Source organism: Vidua macroura, chromosome 2 (genome assembly GCF_024509145.1).
Source record: "Vidua macroura isolate BioBank_ID:100142 chromosome 2, ASM2450914v1, whole genome shotgun sequence".
Taxonomy (NCBI): Eukaryota; Metazoa; Chordata; class Aves; order Passeriformes; family Viduidae; genus Vidua; species Vidua macroura.
Window position 1 is genome coordinate 2,101,466 of NC_071572.1, and position 19,252 is coordinate 2,120,717.

The 19,252-nt window shown below is 47.5% G+C and overlaps 1 protein-coding gene across 2 annotated transcripts in view; it reads left to right on the forward strand.

The window, feature by feature from the left end:
- DOP1B (DOP1 leucine zipper like protein B) overlaps window positions 1–19,252 on the forward strand; it is a 51,648-nt gene that overhangs the window by 18,070 nt on the left and 14,326 nt on the right. For both annotated transcript variants that reach the window (XM_053969687.1, XM_053969686.1), the window contains exons 5-19: window positions 668–857; window positions 2,180–2,278; window positions 4,171–4,294; window positions 4,800–4,900; window positions 5,327–5,441; window positions 7,080–7,200; window positions 7,635–7,754; window positions 8,314–8,419; window positions 8,499–8,690; window positions 9,856–10,540; window positions 12,292–12,560; window positions 12,731–12,883; window positions 13,485–13,585; window positions 15,766–15,956; window positions 17,454–19,029. In XM_053969687.1, the coding sequence (XP_053825662.1) occupies window positions 668–857; window positions 2,180–2,278; window positions 4,171–4,294; window positions 4,800–4,900; window positions 5,327–5,441; window positions 7,080–7,200; window positions 7,635–7,754; window positions 8,314–8,419; window positions 8,499–8,690; window positions 9,856–10,540; window positions 12,292–12,560; window positions 12,731–12,883; window positions 13,485–13,585; window positions 15,766–15,956; window positions 17,454–19,029 (4,143 nt within the window). The remainder of the gene's footprint in view (window positions 1–667; window positions 858–2,179; window positions 2,279–4,170; window positions 4,295–4,799; window positions 4,901–5,326; window positions 5,442–7,079; window positions 7,201–7,634; window positions 7,755–8,313; window positions 8,420–8,498; window positions 8,691–9,855; window positions 10,541–12,291; window positions 12,561–12,730; window positions 12,884–13,484; window positions 13,586–15,765; window positions 15,957–17,453; window positions 19,030–19,252) is intronic.

Sequence of the window (19,252 nt, forward strand, 5' to 3'; positions counted from 1 at the left end):
TGGAATGGTTTGGGTTGGAAGGGACCTTAAATCTCACCCAGTGCCACCCCTGCCATGGCAGGGACACCTTCCCCTGTCCCAGGCTGCTCCAAGCCCCAGTGTCCAACCTGGCCTTGGGCACTGCCAGGGATCCAGAGGACTCCACATCTCTTGTTTTTCTTCATCCAGTGCCTTAAAAATTAACTCTGTTGGTTTGAAAGTAGGAATTTTTAGGATAACCTCCAGCTCCCAGACTGACAAAATTGCCTTTCAGATTTTAACATCTGCTTAAATGACTTCCAGTTTAGCTCTTCACACCTCTGACAATAAACATTCTGCAGTCACAGGTGCTGCAGTTGTTTGGTCAGAGCTAAATATTTGCAGATATTTCCTGGAGAATTTTCCAGTGTGTGAACAGAGACTTGGTTTCAGTGATAAAGAATTGAGTGAGTTTGATTTTTTTGTACAATGAGATTCATCCATCACCACCTGGGATAGACAAATGGGGGTGGAATGAGATGATTTTTGGGTCCATTCCAACCCAAACCTTACCAAGATTCTGTGATAAAAGGAAATACTGACAACACAAAACTGCACAACATTGAATAAATTGTATCAGCTCTATATAATTCCATTTCTGTGGTATAAAATCAGCTAATAAAGGGGTGTTTTCTCTGGCTTTGTACAGAACAGATGCTCTGCTGGTGAAGCTGTCCCTGCTGATGGGCCAGGAGGTGTTTTATGGGGCTCTCTGGGGCAGTGTCCTGGGCAGCCCCTCCATCAGGCTCCCTGCTTCCCTCTTCGTTGTCAGCCACATCAACAGGGAACTCTCTGGCAAACAGCAGAAATTCATGCTGGGCACTGATTATAAACTCACAGTAAGTTCATTTTACACCCCTGTCTGGGTTTGAAAAGCCAGGTGTCTGCTAAGGAAGGCAGGAGCCTCCCTTGAAATGGAAAATGCAAACCCCCTCCTCTGATTTATTATAATTTTGAAATTAAGGGGCTCTCAGGCAAAGATATGGGAGTAGGAATAGCAGCTCTTTACTAGGAAAATTAAAATACAAATGCAATAATACAAAAAAAAAAGAAAAAATAAAGCCAGTGCCAGAGTCAGAGCAGGCCCTGGCAGGCTGTGGGTCAGGGTGGTGGCAGCAGTGCCATTCCATGGGGGCTCAGCCCTCCTGCAGTGCCAGCTGTGCTTCTGCTGGAGCAGGATCCTGGACAAGGCTGGAGTTTTCCTCTGGAGCTCCAGGGCTGGTGTGGATGGACCTGGGCTTCCTCTGGGAATGCAGTGGGGCAGAAAGCTGCTCCTCTGGGAATGCAGTGGGGCAGAAAGCTGCTCCTCTGGGAATGCAGTGGGGCAGAAAGCTGCTCCTCTGGGAATGCAGTGGGCAAAGGCTGCTGTGGTGTCCCAGAACCTCAGATTGTATCCAGGTAGGAATGCTTGGCTCCTCCCCTGGGCATCTCCCCATGAAATGATGGAATTTTCTCAGCCATGCAGGGACACTCACTGAAGATAATTAATAATTAATGGCCCATGAACAGAAGAGATCTCCTGGAGGGAGGATTGGCTGTGGGAGAGATAAAGAAAAAACTGCCCAGGGAACAGCAGAGAACTGCCCCAGCTCTGACAGATGAGAACAGAACACACACCCCAGCCACATCTTGTAACCTAAAACAGCCTCATAATCCCAGCCTTCTCTAGATTAAATTTGGATGCCAAGCAATTAAAAATATCTTGAGACTGAAAAGTCCATGCTCTGAAATTGCTCCATCCATTTAATTTGAAGAGCAGCTTTTCTGGTTTCAATGTTTAGTGTGCAGTTCCCAAAGTGTTTGCTGTTGTGAAATTTTGTGTCTTTTTATTTTTTCCAGTAAAATGGAAATCTTCTGTCGGGAGTAATTTGTGTTGAGTGATGGAATAAGTGTAAGGCTAATTAGACTAATATATGCAATTTTGGAGGTTTTACATCTTTTTACTCTGGGAGTACATTCTGTACTTTTACAAACCCAATATTAACAATTCTTTTAATAGCCACAAAAATTTGTTTTACTCACTTTGGGTGCAGGAGTTAAATTGTAATTATCCTCTTATTTAAACAAGATATTGTTCATAGGTAGCCCATTTTTTTTTCCTTTCCTTCCAGTTATTATTTGATAGCAAAATCAAATAAAATGTTGTGTTTTCCTTTTCCAGATAAAGTCTTTGTGCGTGTCAGTGCTGGATTCCAATGTCCTTGTGCAGAGGAACACGCTGGAAGCAATCCTGTTCTTTTTCCCATTTTATACAGCTTTGGTAAGGGGATTATTTTGGGATTTTCCCATGGAAGGTGTGTTCTGTGCAAGCAGCCCAGCTCCCACCTCTGTTACTGCCAAAAGGCTGAATTTTGAACTTTCAAAATCCATGAATTTTGGGATTTCTTTTGCCCCATCAATTTGAGGAGTGGAGAAGACTCTGCTGCTTCTCAGAGTCTTTACAGCTTCCAAGGCTGAAGAAATTATTTCACAGGGGCTTTTGGGGGATATTTGGGATGTGCTTGAACTATTCAGGCCTGAGCAGCTCATGTGGAAAACATATGAAGTTTATTCAAGTAGGATTTTAGAACGTAGAATTGTCCACATGAAGTTATTTCTGGTAAAGACCAGAGGAGAAAATCTTACTTAAAATAAAATTTGTTCCTATTGTTTCCTCACCTCCCTGTAGGACAGGCAGTGTTTAGGATGGAGGAAGAGTTTTTAAGTCTTAAGGAGAAGAGAAACTTCAGGGTGAGCTCAGGGTGGCCTTGCAGGGCCTGAAGGAGCCCCAGGAAAGCTGGAGAGAGACAATTTCCAGGGGATGCAGGGACAGGAGCCAGGGAATGGCTCCCAGTGCCAGAGGGCAGGGCTGGATGGGAGATTGGGAATTGGGAATTGTTCCCTGGCAGGGTGGGCAGGGGCTGGGATGGAATTCCCAGAGCAGCTGGGGCTGCCCCTGGATCCCTGGCAGTGCCCAAGGCCAGGTTGGACACTGGGGCTGGAGCAGCCTGGCACAGTGGGAGGTGTCCCTGCCATGGCAGGGGTGGCACTAGGTGGGCTCTGAGGTCCCTCCCATGCTGTGACTCCACGATCCCACTTTTCTCAGATCCCTTGAGATTGTCATGTTTCTTTTATTGACGACAAGGATGAGGGTGTTGAGCCTTTCTTTAGTGAATCTGCAGACCACACTAAGCTGGGAGCTGTGTCATCTGTTGGAGGGTAGGAGGGCTCTGCAGAGGGACCTGGAACAGTTGGATGGATGGGCAGAGCCCAGTGGGATGAGATTTAATAAGTCCAAGTGCCCAGTCCTGCATTTTGCCCACAATAACCCCCTGCAATGCTCTGGGCTGGGGATGGTGTGGCTGGGCAGTGCCCAGGCACAAAGGGACCTGGGGGCACTGGACAGCCACCAGAACATGAGCCAGCAGAGAGCCCTGGTGGCCAAGGAGGCCAATGGCTCCTGGCCTGGATCAGGAGCAGTGTGGCCAGCAGGAGCAGGGAGCTCATTCTGCCCCTGTACCTGGCACAGGTGAGGGCACACCTCGAGTGCTGTGCCCAGCTCTGGCCCCTCAGTTTGGGAAGGTCATGGAGGAGCTGGAGCACATCCAGAGGGGACAACGAGGCTGGAGAGGGGCTGGGAACACAAACCCTGTGAGGAACCACTGAGGGAGCTGGGGGTGCTCAGCCTGGAGAAAAGGAGACCCAGGGCTGACCTCAGCACTCTCCACAGCTCCTGAGAGGTGGCTGTGGCCAGCTGGGCTTGGGCTCCTTCTCCAGGAACTGACAGAACCAGAGCACACAGCCTCGAGCTGCACCAAGGGAAACACAGGTTGGGTATCAGGAAAAAGTTTTTTACAGAAAGGTGATAAAGTTGTGGAGTGGCTGCCCAGGGAGGTGGTGCAGTCACCATCCCTGGGTGTGTTTAACAAAGCCTGGATGGGGCACTGGGTGCCAGGGCTGAGTTGGGGTGTTGGGGCTGGGCTGGACTCAATGATCTTGAAGATCACTCTGTGAATTCTTGACATTTTTAGCACTCAAACCATTTTCCTGCTGATGCTTTGTTACTTTTTTTCCCAAAACATTCTTATTCCCAGTTCAAAAAACCAGCCCATCACCAATTTTACTCCTTTCAGCGCTTATCAACAGCTGAAAAATCTTTCTTTTCACCCCCAGGACTGCAAGGAAAGCACCATCCTGCTCAGAAGGGCTGATCTGGTTTATATCCTGTCAGCAGCCACTCAGACACTGCTGAGGAGAGACATGTCCCTCAACAGGAGATTGTATGCATGGCTGCTAGGTACTGTGCAAAATCCAAAGATTTTCAGTGTTCTGCATCCTTGAGAGCAAAAAAAAAAAAAAAATCGGTGTTTAAAATTGAAATACACTTCTTTAGGTTTTAATGAGTGATGATAAAGTGGTGTTTATTTGCCATTTATTAAGTGCCTTAATACAATTAAATATTTGGTAAACAGGGCTTCTCTTCAGAGGTAAATTTATTTCTCTCTGAATCCCAGGGAATTTGATAAATTCTGATTCTTCCCACAGCTTGTTGTAAAGTAGTTCAGTGGACTAAAAGGACTAAAAGTTAGATTTTAACCTTACCTTTCTGGAAGAAATAGTGATTCCCACTGTATTTGGCCTTGGTTTTGATTTATGTGTTGTGCTGAACATCTGGATGCCCTCAAACTGGGACCTGTGGGCTATTGAAATGCCAAAGATTAAAAATGCAGTGTAAATTCAAAATAAACCCCTCAGTGCTCTGTGCTGCTCTCTGAGCTCCTCCTGCCTCTGTTTTCTTGTAGGTTCTGATATTAAAGGTGGCACTTTTGCTCCAGACTCCACCACTTCTGAAGACCATGCTGTTTATTTCTTTGGAAAATACTCTAAAGATCTTTTGGTTGAGGTAGGTGTTAATTTTATACAGATATATTCCAGATAAATTCATGATCCTTGAAATTTTAGCTCAAACTTTGTCCAGAATTATTCCCAGTTATTGGTTTGTTCTTTCCTCTCTGTCCTTGTGGTTACATTTCCATCTATCTCAAAGCCTCTGTGCTGTATTTATCCCAATATTGGACTGCTTATGGAATCCAAGGAAAGCAAAGGGAAGCATCTTGGCTCAACTACCTGAATTATTTAAAAATGTTTTTCTGGTTAAGATCAGCCCTTGAGATGATGGGAAGATGGAATTGATTTGTTTGCCTTGTATGAAAAATTGGAGTTCATTTGTAGTCAGTCCTAAACAAAATCAAATTTAGAAACACTTCAGCACTTATGAAGAGGACAGTCTGTCCCTGATGGATGACATTGTGACATTTTCCTTTTCTAGAGTTTGATTGTGATTCTGCATCAGAAATCCCCAGAGTCTGACCCTGAGGAGCAGCACCAGGCTTATCTCAAACCCTTCCGGATCCTCATCAGCCTCCTGGACAAACCTGAAATAGGTAAAGTGTTCATCCCAAATCTGAGTAGGACTTAACAAAACCCTGCACAATCCTAATCCTGTGTGGGAGTGTGCAGGAGGCTGTTCCTTGCCTTGGCCCTCCTCTGGAACACATTCCCTCTCCAGGTTCTCTCTGGCTGCCCCACAGAGCCCTGCAGAGCATGGATGGATCCCAGGCAGGGAAATGCAAATCTGTGCCCTCCTGTAGGGTCAGCACAACCCAGGCTGGGGGTTGTGCCAATCCCAACCCTACAGGCTGGGACAGAGTGTCCTGAGAGCTGCTCAAGCAGGAAAGGCCCTGGGGGTGCTGGTGCCAGGGGCTGGACACGAGCCCAGGGGTGCCCAGGGGCGCAAGAGGCCACTGGCAGCAGGGCTGGGTGAGGAATTGTGTGTCCAGCAGGAGCAGGGCAGGGATTGTCCCTCTGGGCTGGCTCTGAGAGGCCCCTCGAGGGCTGTGTCCAGTTCTGGTCCTGCAGGAGAGACCTGGAGGGGCTGGAGCGTGTCCAGGGCAGGGAAGGGTTTGAAAAACTCCTGAAAGAGCTGAGAGGGCTGAGCCTGGAGCAAAGGAGGCTCAGGGGGGACCTTGTGGCTCTGCACAGCTCCTGCCAGGAGGGGACAGCCGGGGGGGTCGGGCTCTGCTGCCGTGTCCCAAGGGAAAGGAGGAGAGGAAATGGCCTCAGATGGCACCAGGGGAGGCTCAGATTGGAGATTTGGAAAGAAAATTTCCCTGGCAGAGTGGTCAGGCCTTGGGATGAGCTGCCCAGGGAGGTTTGGAGTCACTGGAATTGTCCCAGAGGAGTCTGGATGTGGCCTTGGGGACAGGGTTTGGGGTGATGCTGGTGGCAGTGGGTGGGACTGGATGATCCTGAGGGACTCTCCCAGCCTTGACAATTCTGGGATTCTGAGCCCTGAGCTGGCCTCTGAGGGGCACTTTAAAAAAGCATTTCCACCCTTGTGTCAGCATTGAGCTCCATTTGTTCCTTGGGTGGATCTGCTCTTCCCTCTCTGTGGCTGCCCATGCAGCACCGGGAGGATGAGGCTCTGCCCATCCTTATTTCAAGGGCAAATTCACTTTTCTGCACTAAACAATTAAACCAAAGTGACTTAACAAATTTTTAAAAATATTTTGGGTGGGGAGTGATGTTGCCAAAGAGGTTGTTTCTGTTAGAAATGTATTGATTAGTCTAATTTAGAAATAAATGAGAGGCATTGCCCTACTGGATGTGTTGCTTGGCTGCCTGACAATCTGCATTAATCCAAAGTACAAATAAAGGGAAAATAAATCCCTTTTAAACCAGGGATATTTAGCTAAACTGCATTATCCAGTTTAATCTTTCCAGTCATAACATAAAGTCTGACTCCTTGAGCCTTAAGCCATTAAGACTTTCACTTCCTTTAGAAATGGATTTAACAATGCAACAATTATTTAAAGGCATCAAATCCAACATAACAAGCTTTGACCTTTTCTGCTATTCTTAGTCACTTAAACTTTTATATTTTAATTTTTAAAAGCACTCATTGCAATGCTTTATACACTACTTTTTTTTTTTTAATTATTCCAAGTTTAGGGCACTGAAATTATTATTTCTTCCCCTCCTCTGTAGACAACTCCTGGATTCTTTTTTCCCTTTCCTTGCAGGGCCACAGGTTGTTGGAGATCTGTTCCTGGAAGTTCTTAGAGCTTTTTATTCCTACTGCAAAGACACCCTGGGTTCTGATCTCAAACTCAGCTACAATCAAAGTGGCAACACCCTGGCAAGGTAGGACAAATTTCCAGCTTTGAGCTGAAACTGAATCATTTTTTAAGCTAAATGGTTAAAATGAAGGAGTTTAATGAAGTTTTGGGTGGTAACAAAGTGACTTTCTGGCCAGAGGATGATTTTTTCCTCTGGCTTCCCCTTTCCCCACACACAATGAATTTCTCTTGGATTAGCAGAGCAAAAATGAAGTTTGCTGCATGTGATGGGTGTTGAGTAACCACAGTGACATCAGGCTGCTGACAGAGCTCAGCCTTGTGATTTCCATCATCTGAAAGATGCTCCAGCTATTCCAGAATGATTTAGTCTTTGATTTTAAAAAACCAACATTTTTAAGCTTGTAGAGAAAGGGGAAAAGAGATTTTTGAGTCCCTCAGCTCATGTGATGCGAATCCTCACTGACATCTGCTTTTCTTTTCCTTTTCTCTCCCTTCCAGTGCAATCAAAGAGAACAAAAATGCTTCAGAAATTGTCAAAACAGTGAATTTGTTGATCACATCCTTAAGCACTGATTTCCTCTGGGATTACCTGACCAAATGCTTTGAAGATTGTTTCAGGTGTTTATGCTGTGCTCTCAAAAATGCCACTTCAGAGCTGTCTGTTCAGGATAACAATATTTACTGAAGCTTTTAAGGGGCATCACACACGGTAGAGCCAGCCAGATCTGTAAGTTGTGTCCACAAATAATTCAGGAATGCAACCAGGTAAACAATGAGATGGAAATTTCAACCTGGGAACAAAAAAAAAAAATTCCTTTCAAATCAACAGAAAAAGGAAAAATGGGTGGGAGGGGAGGTGGAGAGGTCTTTATAGAAGAAAAATAAAGATACTAAATGGGCTTTAAGGCCTCTTCCAACCCTCTGATTAGATGATATCTCTCTTTTTATCATTTTCTAACTCTAAGAAAGAAGATTCTGCAATCTGGAAATTAGCAGCTCTTCATCATACCACACAGAGCTGAGGTTGTTTTGACAGAATATTTTCCCCTGCTGTGTTAGAAGCCCTTTGCCTCAGAGCTGTTCAGTATTTTGTGCTGATTTTAATGAAGCTTTTTGCTTGTAACCAGAATTTTGCCATGAAAAAAAAACAAACCAAAAAACCCTTCTTTCACTCCAGAAACAAATCCACAGGGGTGAGGTATCCTCTGGAAAATGTGAGCACTCCTCCCACCATTTCAGAGCTCTGCACACTGCTGGTGTTCCTGCTGGATGTGATTCCTCTGGTAAGGCTGGGTTGAACAATCACTGCTCCGTGATGGATGAGATGGGATAACTCCTTTAAAAATTCATTTTTAATTTCAGGAGCTCTACTCAGAAGTGCAGACTCAGTACCTGCCCCAGATGCTCAGTTACATGGTGCAGTCTCTCCTGGAAAACATGGAAGTCTTGGGACTGCCAGAACTCACTCATGCCTTAAAAACCTGTTTTAAGGTGCTCAGCAAGGTGCAAATGCCCCCTTCCTACCTGGACATCGAGACAGGCAGTGGCAATGGGGTAGGTGATTTTCAACCCCTCAGAGATGGGAAAAAAAAACCCTTTAAAACTCTTGGTTTAAATGATTTTGGGACAGAATTTAAAATGCTAATTCTCCTTCAACCAACCTAGATGACAATTGCACTTGAAGGGAGCCACAGAAAAGATGGAGAGAGACAATTTCCAAGGGATGGAGGGACAGGACACAGGGAATAGCTTTAAATTTAAAAAGAGCGGGGTTGGATGGGATATTGGGAATTAGGAGTTCTTTCTTTGTGAGGGTGGGGAGGGGCTGGGATGGAATTCCCAGAAAAGCTGTGGCTGCCTCATCCCTGAAGTGCCCAAAGCCAGCTTGGACAAGGTTTGGAGCAGCCTGGGACAGTGGAAGGTGTCCCTGCCATGGCAGGGGTGGCACTGGATCATTTCTAAGATCCCTTCCAACCCAAACCTGCAATTCTATGAAATTTTTAAATACAACAATAAAGATTTTTTTTTTGAAACTTCCATTCTTTGGCTCCTTCCAGAGCGCTCTGCTGCCTTGTTACTCTCACTGGGTGTTCAGTTCTGGCCTGTTTGAATTATTTGTGGCACTCAAGGGGTTTAATCTTGTCTGCCCCTGAGAAGGATGGGATCTAAATGGTTTTGGGAACAGAATGCAGTAGCTAAAATCTGGAGTTACCCAATGCAGCCCAGCTTCACAGCTGGTTAGGTCTGCAGGGCTCTCAATGGATATTTCAGTGGAACACAATGGGGCATTGTTGGTGTGCAAAGGACCATGCTGAGGAATGAGGAATAAATGGGATAAAACAACCCCAGGAGCACAGCCTGCCAAAATCTGTCAGCAGAACAAATAAATACCTGCATTTGAGCAGAAATAATGCAACAGATGGAACACTGCTCTGGGGGGAAATTGGTTTTAAGGGAGCACATCCCTCTGTTTGATGAGTCAATTGTGATTTCTATAGAGATATTTATATATAATAAATATATATATAATTTATTTTCTATTATATATTTATACAGATATTGGGTTTTAAAGGGGAATGAGTGGAGCTCTTTATAAACAACTGTGATCCTGAAACTGGGAATGACAAACAGCAATTTTTGCTTTTTCTGTCATTGCTGTTCTCCAAGTGAGACCTCTGTTGGCAGAGCCACATTAACCACATCCCTACTGCTCTTGCAGAGCCCAGTGCCAAAGGAAGATGTGGACATAACCCTGGAGACCAAACCTGGGCTGCAGGAGGAGGAGGAGGCTCCATTCCCCACCCTCAAGTCAGAGGACAGCGGCATTGGCCTGAGTGCCTCCTCCCCAGAGCTGTCCCAGCACCTGGGGGTGCCCACGGTGACCCTGGAGAGAGATGATGTCTGGAAAAAAGGAGGGAGCATCCAGAAAACTCTGCATTGCATCCAGGAGCTGCTTGCCAAGTTTGCCAGCAAATACATTTTTGGGATGCAGCTCCAAGAAATGAGTCCTGAAGGGATTGCAGCAATGAATCTGAGTGGGAAGGAGAAAAAGGAGAACGGCTACAGGTTACCTGAGAGTGGCAACAAGAAGAAGAGTCCGTGGGATGGAAAGCAAATCACTGTGCCTCAGGTCAAACAAATGCTCTCAGAGCTGTTCTCAGCCCGGGGCTCACCCTTCAGGAACAAGAATTCCACTGCTCTCCTCTCAGAACACAGCTCTGGGCACAAAAAGGAGAAGGAGGAGGAGGAGTGGGACTTGGAGCTGGTGTTGGGACCCCTCAGAGGGGACTGCAAGGAAGCTTTCTCTGCTGCTTGTCACCTGCTGCTGGATTGCACCACATTCCCAGTTTACCTGTCCGAGGAGGAGATGGAACACTTGTACCTCTCTCTGTTTCAGGGGCCTGGTAAGAAAAGTTTCCTTTCCTGAGCATTTTTAGGATGCAAACAGTGAGAGCTTGGCTATTTTTAAGACCAGAGGCAGTAAAAACCCTTGGACAGGGCTGAAGGCAAATTGTGAATTAAGGCCTCACCCACCTCAGCATCTGGGGTGTGCCTGGCAGCTGGGTTTTGCCAAGCTTCTTAAATTCAAATCTTTTTGGAAAAATTCCTCTAGAAAATTTGGAGCTGAAGGGATACAAAGACCTCCTGGCCTGTGCAGCCATGCACGGTTCAGGATTTTCAGGATATCCATCCCAGTTGTCCATGGTTGTGTCCCCAAAAAAGGATGTTTTAGAGGAAGATGGGTGTAGGTGGAAAATTTGAGCTCTAAACCATAACAGAGGCAAAATCATCTCTTATCCCAAACCCTCAGGATTCAAAGGAGCTCAATGTAACAAATAAGGATAATTTTGTACAGCTGGAGGGCCTGATCTTGGATTTCCAGTTCATTCCTTAGCTTTAGCAGGAGCTGGTATTGACCTGAAGGTTAACTCACAAACAGGTTGGTGGGGAATGGGGAGGTGGGAAACTGGAAAAATGGGTTCTGTTCCTCACCTCACTCCATATTCCTGCTGTCTGCTGATATCCCCATCATCTCCATGGCTGAGCATGGCATGGACATGGAACACTTCCATTGCTCCCTCAGGAAAAGATGGCTTGGATTGATGTCAGCCACTTGAGTTACAAATTTCTAAATCCTGAAAGGAGCAGCCTCAGTGCTACTGGAAGAGCATCCATGGATCCTGAGCCCTCTGGAGTTGTTTGTGACAATGGCAGCTGGAAAACAAAACAGCAGCTCTAAATAATGGTTGGGAATAAACAGAAAGGGGAAAGCAGAAATCCTGGTGGCTTTGGGGTCCTGCAAGAGCTTTCTGCTGGGAAAACATGGAGAGGTTGTGGCTGCCTCATCCCTGGAAATGTTCCAGGCCAGACTTGGAGCACTTGGGATAGTGGAAGGTGTCCCTGCCATCTTCAAGGTCCCTTCCAACCCAAACCTTCTGTGATTCCATGAGCTATTGTTGATGGGATCTGGGCAGTCATTTTGGTCCTATGACCTTGCTTAAAGGATTTTTGGGAGTGTGACCCCAACTCTAAGGTTGTTTCATGTGGATTCTTTTGCTTCTTTTTTTTGCCAGGGTCAGGATTAAATGTGTGAGAGGGTATTTCTTGTTGGGACTCAAATATTTATCAGTTCTCATCTCTGTCACAGTCTCACAAACCCTGAGTTCTGCAGCACTTCACTCCAACAAACCAAAAATGGAGCCCCATCTCTCTCTCTCCAAGGCCTTTTAAGGATAAACTGTGCAATTAAGAAATGACACCTCAATTATTTTCACTTTTAACCCAATACCCAACCACCCGTGCCCGCCATGGGGACTTTTTGATCCAATCCCACAAAACCACCCAAAGCCATGGAGAAGGAGGTGAAGGAGAAGGAGCAGCCTCCACCCTAAAACCTCCACCTTGCTTTCTATCTATTCCTGCATTCCAAACCCTTCAACTCTGAGTTTGCCACCCTGTGCTATCACACACTTCTATTCTAACTCCACACCTATAATCTCAGTTTTATTATTGAATTTTGGAAGCTTCTCCAGGGCCTCAGGTCAATGCAGTGTTCTCCTGGGGGTCAGGGCCTGGCAGCACAGAAAGTCCCAAATTCTCAGCAGCCAGGGCTCCAACAGTTTCAAACCCTTTCTGTCCCTTCCCTGGTGAGCAGGAGGTGATCCCAGCTTCCCTCTGTGGCTGAAGTCCCTGATGACAATCTGCTGCTGTGTCAACGACTGCCACGTGCAGAACGTCTCCATCTTCACCCTCCTGGAGGTCATCAACCACTCCCAGTCCCTGGCACTGGTGATTGAGGACAGGATGAAGAGGTACGAAGTGTCTGGCCACAACCCTTTCCTTGGCAAGCTGCAGATGGTCACCCTTCCTCCCATTGCTCCTGCAGTCCTGAAGATGATCTCAGAGAAAACAGATTTCTACCAGGTGAACATTTTCTTTTCCTTTTTTAACTGACCCTCTAATTCATAGAATCCTGGGATTCTGAGGCAATTTGGGAATGCCTTCTGGTAACAGGAAGCCAGGAGGGAAATGGCTCTTATTATTAATATAATGATGAATATATTTATATTTAGTTGTTTGCTCTTTTTCCCTAGAGAGTTGCCTGTGTGCTCTGGAATCAGCTGAACAAGGAGACTCGGGAGCACCACATTGCCTGTGTGGAATTGTTCTACAGACTTCACTGCCTGGCTCCCTCAGCAAACATCTGTGAGGACATCATCTGCCAGGCCCTTCTGGATCGGGATAAAGTAAGTCCTGCATGCACTGAAGCCCCCCCAGCACTCTGGAATTGTTCCAGTGCTTCCCAAATTTCCTGCTGTTCCCTTCTCCATGTGTCCACTCCCGTGGTTGCTGTGTTTTCCAAGAGTCTGACAGGCTCTGTCCATGCTTTTACAATTCCCTGGGATTTGTTCAGCATGGGATTAGTGCTGGACCTAACCCCTGGATACAAAATCTATCACTCAATATTAGCTGGAGTTTTTAGTTCAAGCCCAAATCCTGTAGTTTTTGTCAGGATTTCCCACTGCCCCAGCTCTACCAATATCTGTAAAATCACTTTATTTTTTTATAGTATTTAGTCTCACAATAAGCTGTCTTTTAAGTGAGCCAGTTATTAATTATTTTCCTTCCCTAATATAATGACAGCACAATTCTTTAACAGCTGACAGAACATTTTGCACAATAAAACTTTAACCAGTCTTTGCTGTTGTTTTCCTCTCCTTGCAATTTTGCAACATAAAAATTTGCAAACCTTGTTAAAGCTTTCCACCCATAACCACTGCCTGGATACCAATGTATTCCCATTTTCATCCAACTTGGAAACCTCCCTAAATCTCCATTTTTTCCAAGGGGACAAGGCTGGAAGCTCTGTTCAGATTCTCTGTCATGTGGCACCTGACCAGAGAGATCCAAGGCAGCAGAGTGACTTCCCACAATCGCTCCTTTGATAGGTATTTCCACTTCCATTTGATTTTTTTATATTCAATTACATCGTGCTTTATTCTCTTTTCTGAGGTGGAGAGGAGTTCTCTGTAGGGAGAGTTAAAAAATGAACAGAAAGAACATTTTCCACTCCTTGGAGTTTATCTTTGCAGGGCATTCTGTGCATGCTGTGGGGTTTTTTTGGGTGAGAAAGTTGCTGTAAAAATAGAAAGAGCTTCATAAAGGAGGAGTAGCCTTTCTGGAGAGTAGATATTTTTTTTTATCTTGGAGTGAATTAAATTTGCCTTCCAAAGAAAATAACACCAGCTCCTTGTAAAAATAAAAATCTTAGTTTAGTTTTACTTCCTATTGGATAAAATGAAATAAAAGCAAATAAATATGGGAAAGAACTTTTAAAAGTGGGAGGATTTGTGCGGCCTTGCTTGTACAATTCCTGAAGTCAGTCCATGGAAAGCTGCTTGGCCAAAGCTGTTGGGAGCAGACCTGAGCCATGGGCTGGTGCTTCCTTGAGCACACTCTGGGTGTGTTCCCTGCCAGGATTTTATTGCTTGATTTAACTTTTTTTAGGGATTTCCTTGATTTAACTTTTTTTAGGGATTTCCAAGCTGTCCTTGGTGCTGGTGATGCCTTGGGGTGGCTCCCTGGAACAGAGGCTAGACAAGATTAAGAGAATAAGAGCAGGTATTTATTAAAGGCCTCCACAGACACACCTGGGGCAGTCAGAAACCTCCCAGAGGCCTCACCCAGGCTGGACAATGGTCACACACAATTATAAGTTTGGTCCATTTCCATATCAGGGGTTAATCCTCCAATTACAGCTTCAGGTAATGAAGTCATTAATCCCCATTTTGCTCCCTCCCAATTCACTTTTGTTTATCCTTTTCAGGGCCTGAGGCTGTAGGGTGTCCCTGGATTTCAGGCCTAGAGGGATTGTTTTGTCTGACCAAAACGTGAAGACAGCAATGCCTTGAGAGGGGACCTGGAACAGAGGCCAGGCAGAGTTAAAGGAATAAAGCAGGGATTAATTAAAAGGCCTTTAAAGGATACACCTTGGGCAGTACAAGAGCCCAGCTGAGGCTCTACCCAAGACTGACCCAAGATGGACCCTGGGTCACGAGTTTTCACACTTTTACAGGTTTTGGTCCATTTCCATATTGGGGTTTGGTCCAATTCCAGCTGCAGGCTATGAAGTCCCATCCTCCCAGGTTGCTCTCCTCAGTTCCCTGTTGTTTGTGCTTTTTGGGCCTGGAAAAGGATTGCTTTGTGTGGCTGAACTGTGAGGAGAACTTGCTAACACTTCACATGAAGTTCAGAGTCGCACACTAATGCAGTACAGAATGTGGAAAATAGGAAAGCTAAAACCTAATGCATCAACAGTAACTAACACTTCATGAGGAGTTTACTAATGTGTGAGAAATGGATTTGTGTCGCTATTGAGGCAGGGACGGGAATGAAAATGGCTCCAAGTTCAGAAGGCAAAGAATGATCCGTTTATTAAAAGTACATTTCTCTTTTATAGAGAACATCGTGAGGACTAATTTCATTGGTCTTAGAGTAAAAACATTTCACACCATTGGTGCGCTATGAATAGCACACAGTGGTAGAACATGTCTATAAACAATATGAACAGAAAGAGAGATAATAATTGTTTACATTCCTCTCGGATTTTTTCCCAGGCTTAGCCTGGTAGAAATCCTTTTCTCTCTGACTGAACTGAGAATATCCACAGATTTGTGAGAACCCATTGTAAGATTTGTAAGAACGGATTTCTAAGGATCCATGCAGTGATGTGAGAAACGAGAAATCCACTTCTCGCACCAGCGCAGCGCAGGATTTAAGAACCAGACAGGCCGAGGCGCTAAGGCATCCCCGGTGTGTCCCACAGATTTGGGAGAACCCATTGTAAGATTTGTAAGAACGGGTTTGTAAGGGTCCATGCACTGATGTGAGAAACGAGAAATCCACTTCTCGCACCAACGCAGCGCAGGATTTAAGAACCAGAAAAACCAAGGCGCTACAGCATCCCCGGTGTGTCCCACAGATTTGGGAGAACCCATTGTAAGATTTGTAAGAACGGGTTTGTAAGGGTCCATGCACTGATGTGAGAAACAGGCTCTCGCTCCAGCGCAGCGCAGGATTTAAGAACCAGGCAGGCCGAGGCGCTGAAGCATCCCCGGTGTGTCCGCAGGTCGCTGTTCGTGGTGCTGGACAGCCTGACCTGCTCGGACGGGGCCATCGGGGCGGCGGCCCAGGGCTGGCTGCTGCGGGCGCTGTCCCTCAGCGACGTGGCGCGGATCCTGGAGCCGGTGCTGCTGCTGCTGCTGCACCCCCGCACCCAGCGCACCTCCCTCGGCTGCATCGGCCACGGCACCTCCCCAGGTACAGCCGGGCACGGCTGAGGCACTGCCCCATGCCCGCCGTGAGGCCAGCGGGGCGAGGGGCAGCCAGGCCGAGGGCCGGTCCTGCCCTTGGGTCACAACAACCCCAGGAGCTCCGGGCTGGGCAGAGGGGCTGGAAAGCTGGGAAAGGCCCTGGGGGTGCTGGTGCCAGGGGCTGGACACGAGCCCAGGGGTGCCCAGGGGGGCAAGAGGCCACTGGCAGCAGGGCTGGGTGAGGAATTGTGTGTCCAGCAGGAGCAGGGCAGGGATTGTCCCTCTGGGCTGGCTCTGAGAGGCCCCTCGAGGGCTGTGCCCAGTTCTGGTCCTGCAGGAGAGACCTGGAGGGGCTGGAGCGTGTCCAGGGCAGGGAAGGGAGCTGGGAAGGGGCTGGAGAATTCCTGAGGGAGCTGGGAAGGGGCTGAGCCTGGAGAAAAGGAGGCTCAGGGGGGACCTTGTGGCTCTGCACAGCTCCTGCCAGGAGGGGACTGCCAGGGGGGTCGGGCTCTGCTGCCGTGTCCCAAGGGAAAGGAGGAGAGGGAATGGCCTCAAATGGCACCAGGGGAGGCTCAGGGTGGATATTAGGAAAATTTTCTTCATGGGAGAGGTGGTAAAACATTTGGAAGGGGCTGCCCAGGGCAGTGATGGGGTCACCTTCCCTGGAAGTGTTGAAAAGTGTGTGGATGTGGCACCTTGGGCCAAGGCTTAGAGGTGAACAGGGGGGTGGTGCTGGGTGATGGCTGCACTCTGATCTTGAGGTATTTTCCAACTTTTACAATTCTGTGATTTGGCCCAAATATCAAAGTTGGTTTTTGGTTTTTTTTTGTTTTTTGTTTTTTTTTTTTTTTTGTACTGGAGTAGAGCAGGAAGTGGAGAAGCTTCTGGGAGTTTTATATACAGGAAGTTCCTGTCTCCTGTCCTGTGCCTGTTACCAGGCTGTGCTTTCAGCATCACTTTTTGGTCTCAGTTGACAAATAAATGTCACACAATTAAGGCATCCACGGGGCTGCTATAGAAACACAGAGCTAATTTATTCCTTCCTTGTTCTGCAGCATTTAATCAAGGAAAACATTAGCTCTTTAATTAATTAATTAATCAATCCCTCTGTTGCCATCCTTCTCATTGCCCTCCTGATCTCCACAAATATGTAATGTTCCAGAAGCATTAAAAAAAGACAATTGTCACTCTTAGGGTGTCTCAGCCTAAAAGTGCTTTATGTTTTGATCCTGTTCTTTTTGCAGTAAGTTAGCACTGCTCTTTAACCACTTTAAAAGAGAAATAATTCTTGCCTTAAGTATAGTTCTTGTCCATTTTTTAGCCCCACTCATCACAACTAATACTGGACTGGAGCAAAGTAGCTTTATAAACTTTTAAAAAAATTATTTATTGAATATAAAGCATGATGTGTTGACTAAATGACCCTTAAAGGTCCCTTCCAAGCCAGACTGATATAATTTTATGCGTGAAATAGAAGTCAAATTTAAAAAATCTTTTTTTGCAGACTACGTTCGTGATTGGCTTTGCAAGAAAAAGGTCCCTCTGAAAGAGTCTGGCATCTCTGAGAGCAATTCTGAGGAAAACCTTCCCTTGAGCCAGTTCACTACTGTGGACAGGGAAGCAATTTGGGCAGAAGTGGAAAATGATCCGGAGAAAGCAGAGCTAAAAGCTGAGCAGCCTGAAAATGATGGCTCTTCCCAGGACATGGACAACAGCGAGCACACGGAGTCTGCAGACACCAGCACAGGCCATGACAGTGACAACACCTCCTCCCTGTCCCCTTCCCTGGAGCTGCAGGAGGTGAGCAGCGAGGACAGGGAGGCTGCAGCCGATGGCAGAGAGGCCCCAAGCCACGGGAATTCCCTCAGTGCCTCCGAGAGCTCCCGATCCGGCGCGGGGCTCGACCTCGTCAGGGCCGACTCCGAGAGGACTCAGGCCTCGGAGTCTCTGTCCAGTGACGAGGAGTTGGACCTGGAGCTGCAGGAGATGGCCCACTGCAGGCTGCTGAAGCAGCAGAAGGAGAAGCAGGAGCTGGCAGAGGCCCTGTTCAAGCACATGCTGCTCTACTTGCAGCCCTACGACTCCAGGCGGGTGCTCTACGCCTTCTCCGTGCTGGAGGCCGTGCTCAAAACCAACCCCAAGGAATTCATCGAGGCTGTGGCCACCACCAGCATGGACACCAGCTCCACAGCACACCTGAACCTCATCTACAACCTCTTGGCTCGCCACCAGGAAGCTCTGCTAGGGCAGAGCTTTTACGGGAAGCTGCAGCCTCAGTCGCCCACGGCGTGTCCCCACTCCCTGCTGATCGAGCTGCTCACCTCGCTGTGCCTGCGCTTCCTGCGCTCCTACTACCCCTGCTGCCTGCAGCTCAGCCACAGGGACCTGCTGGGCAACAGGGACGTGCAGGTGAAGAGCGTGGAGGTGCTCATCAGGATGATGGCCCAGCTGGCCACCACGGCCAAGGCGGCCGAGCCCAAGAACGTGGAGTGGATCCGCGATCTGCTGGGAAGGTGCCAAGTGCAGGAGCTGGTGCTGCTCTCGCTCTCGGCCTCCATGTACGTCAGCCGCAAACGCTACCAGCTGCTCGTGGCTGATGGGGCCCACCAGCAGGAGCCAGAGCTCTTCGAGGAGAGCCTGATCAATTTTGGCCATGATCAGATCTGGAGCGAGCACCCGCTCCAGATTGAGCTGCTGAAGCTGCTGCAGGTGTTGATTGTCTTGGAGCACCACCTTGGCCAGAGGCCTGAGGAGCAGGAGAACCAGCCAGACCTCTCCAAGGAGTGGCAGCAGGCTCTGAACTTCCAGGAGGCCATTGGGGCCATGCAGTACGTGCACCCACACCCCATCACTTCCCAGGGCTTGTTTGTCTCTGCCGTGGTGAGGGGGCTCCAGCCCGAGTACGGCCACGGGATGCATCCCACGTGGGTGGGCCTGGTCACCGGCTCCCTGCCCTACTTTGGGAAGTCCTTAGGCTGGACCGTGGCCCCATTTGTGGTGCAGATCTGTAAAAACCTGGATGAGCTTGTCAAGCAGTATGAAAACGAAGCTGTGAAGACTTCTGCCAAAACATCTGCCAGGTAAGAGCCACCTGGGGGGGATTTGTTATCTCAGAAATTCCCCTTTCCACAGAGCTGGGAGTGTGGAGGAGCTCCCTGGCTCAGCACCGCGGCTTCCGGAGTTTGATCCTTAATTCCTGCTGCACCTGGAGTGAGCTGGAGGCAGGATTGGTGCAGCAGCTGGAGCAAGAGAGGAGAGAGGAGCAGCAGCCCTGATATTTCCTGGCTCCCTCAGCCTCCCATC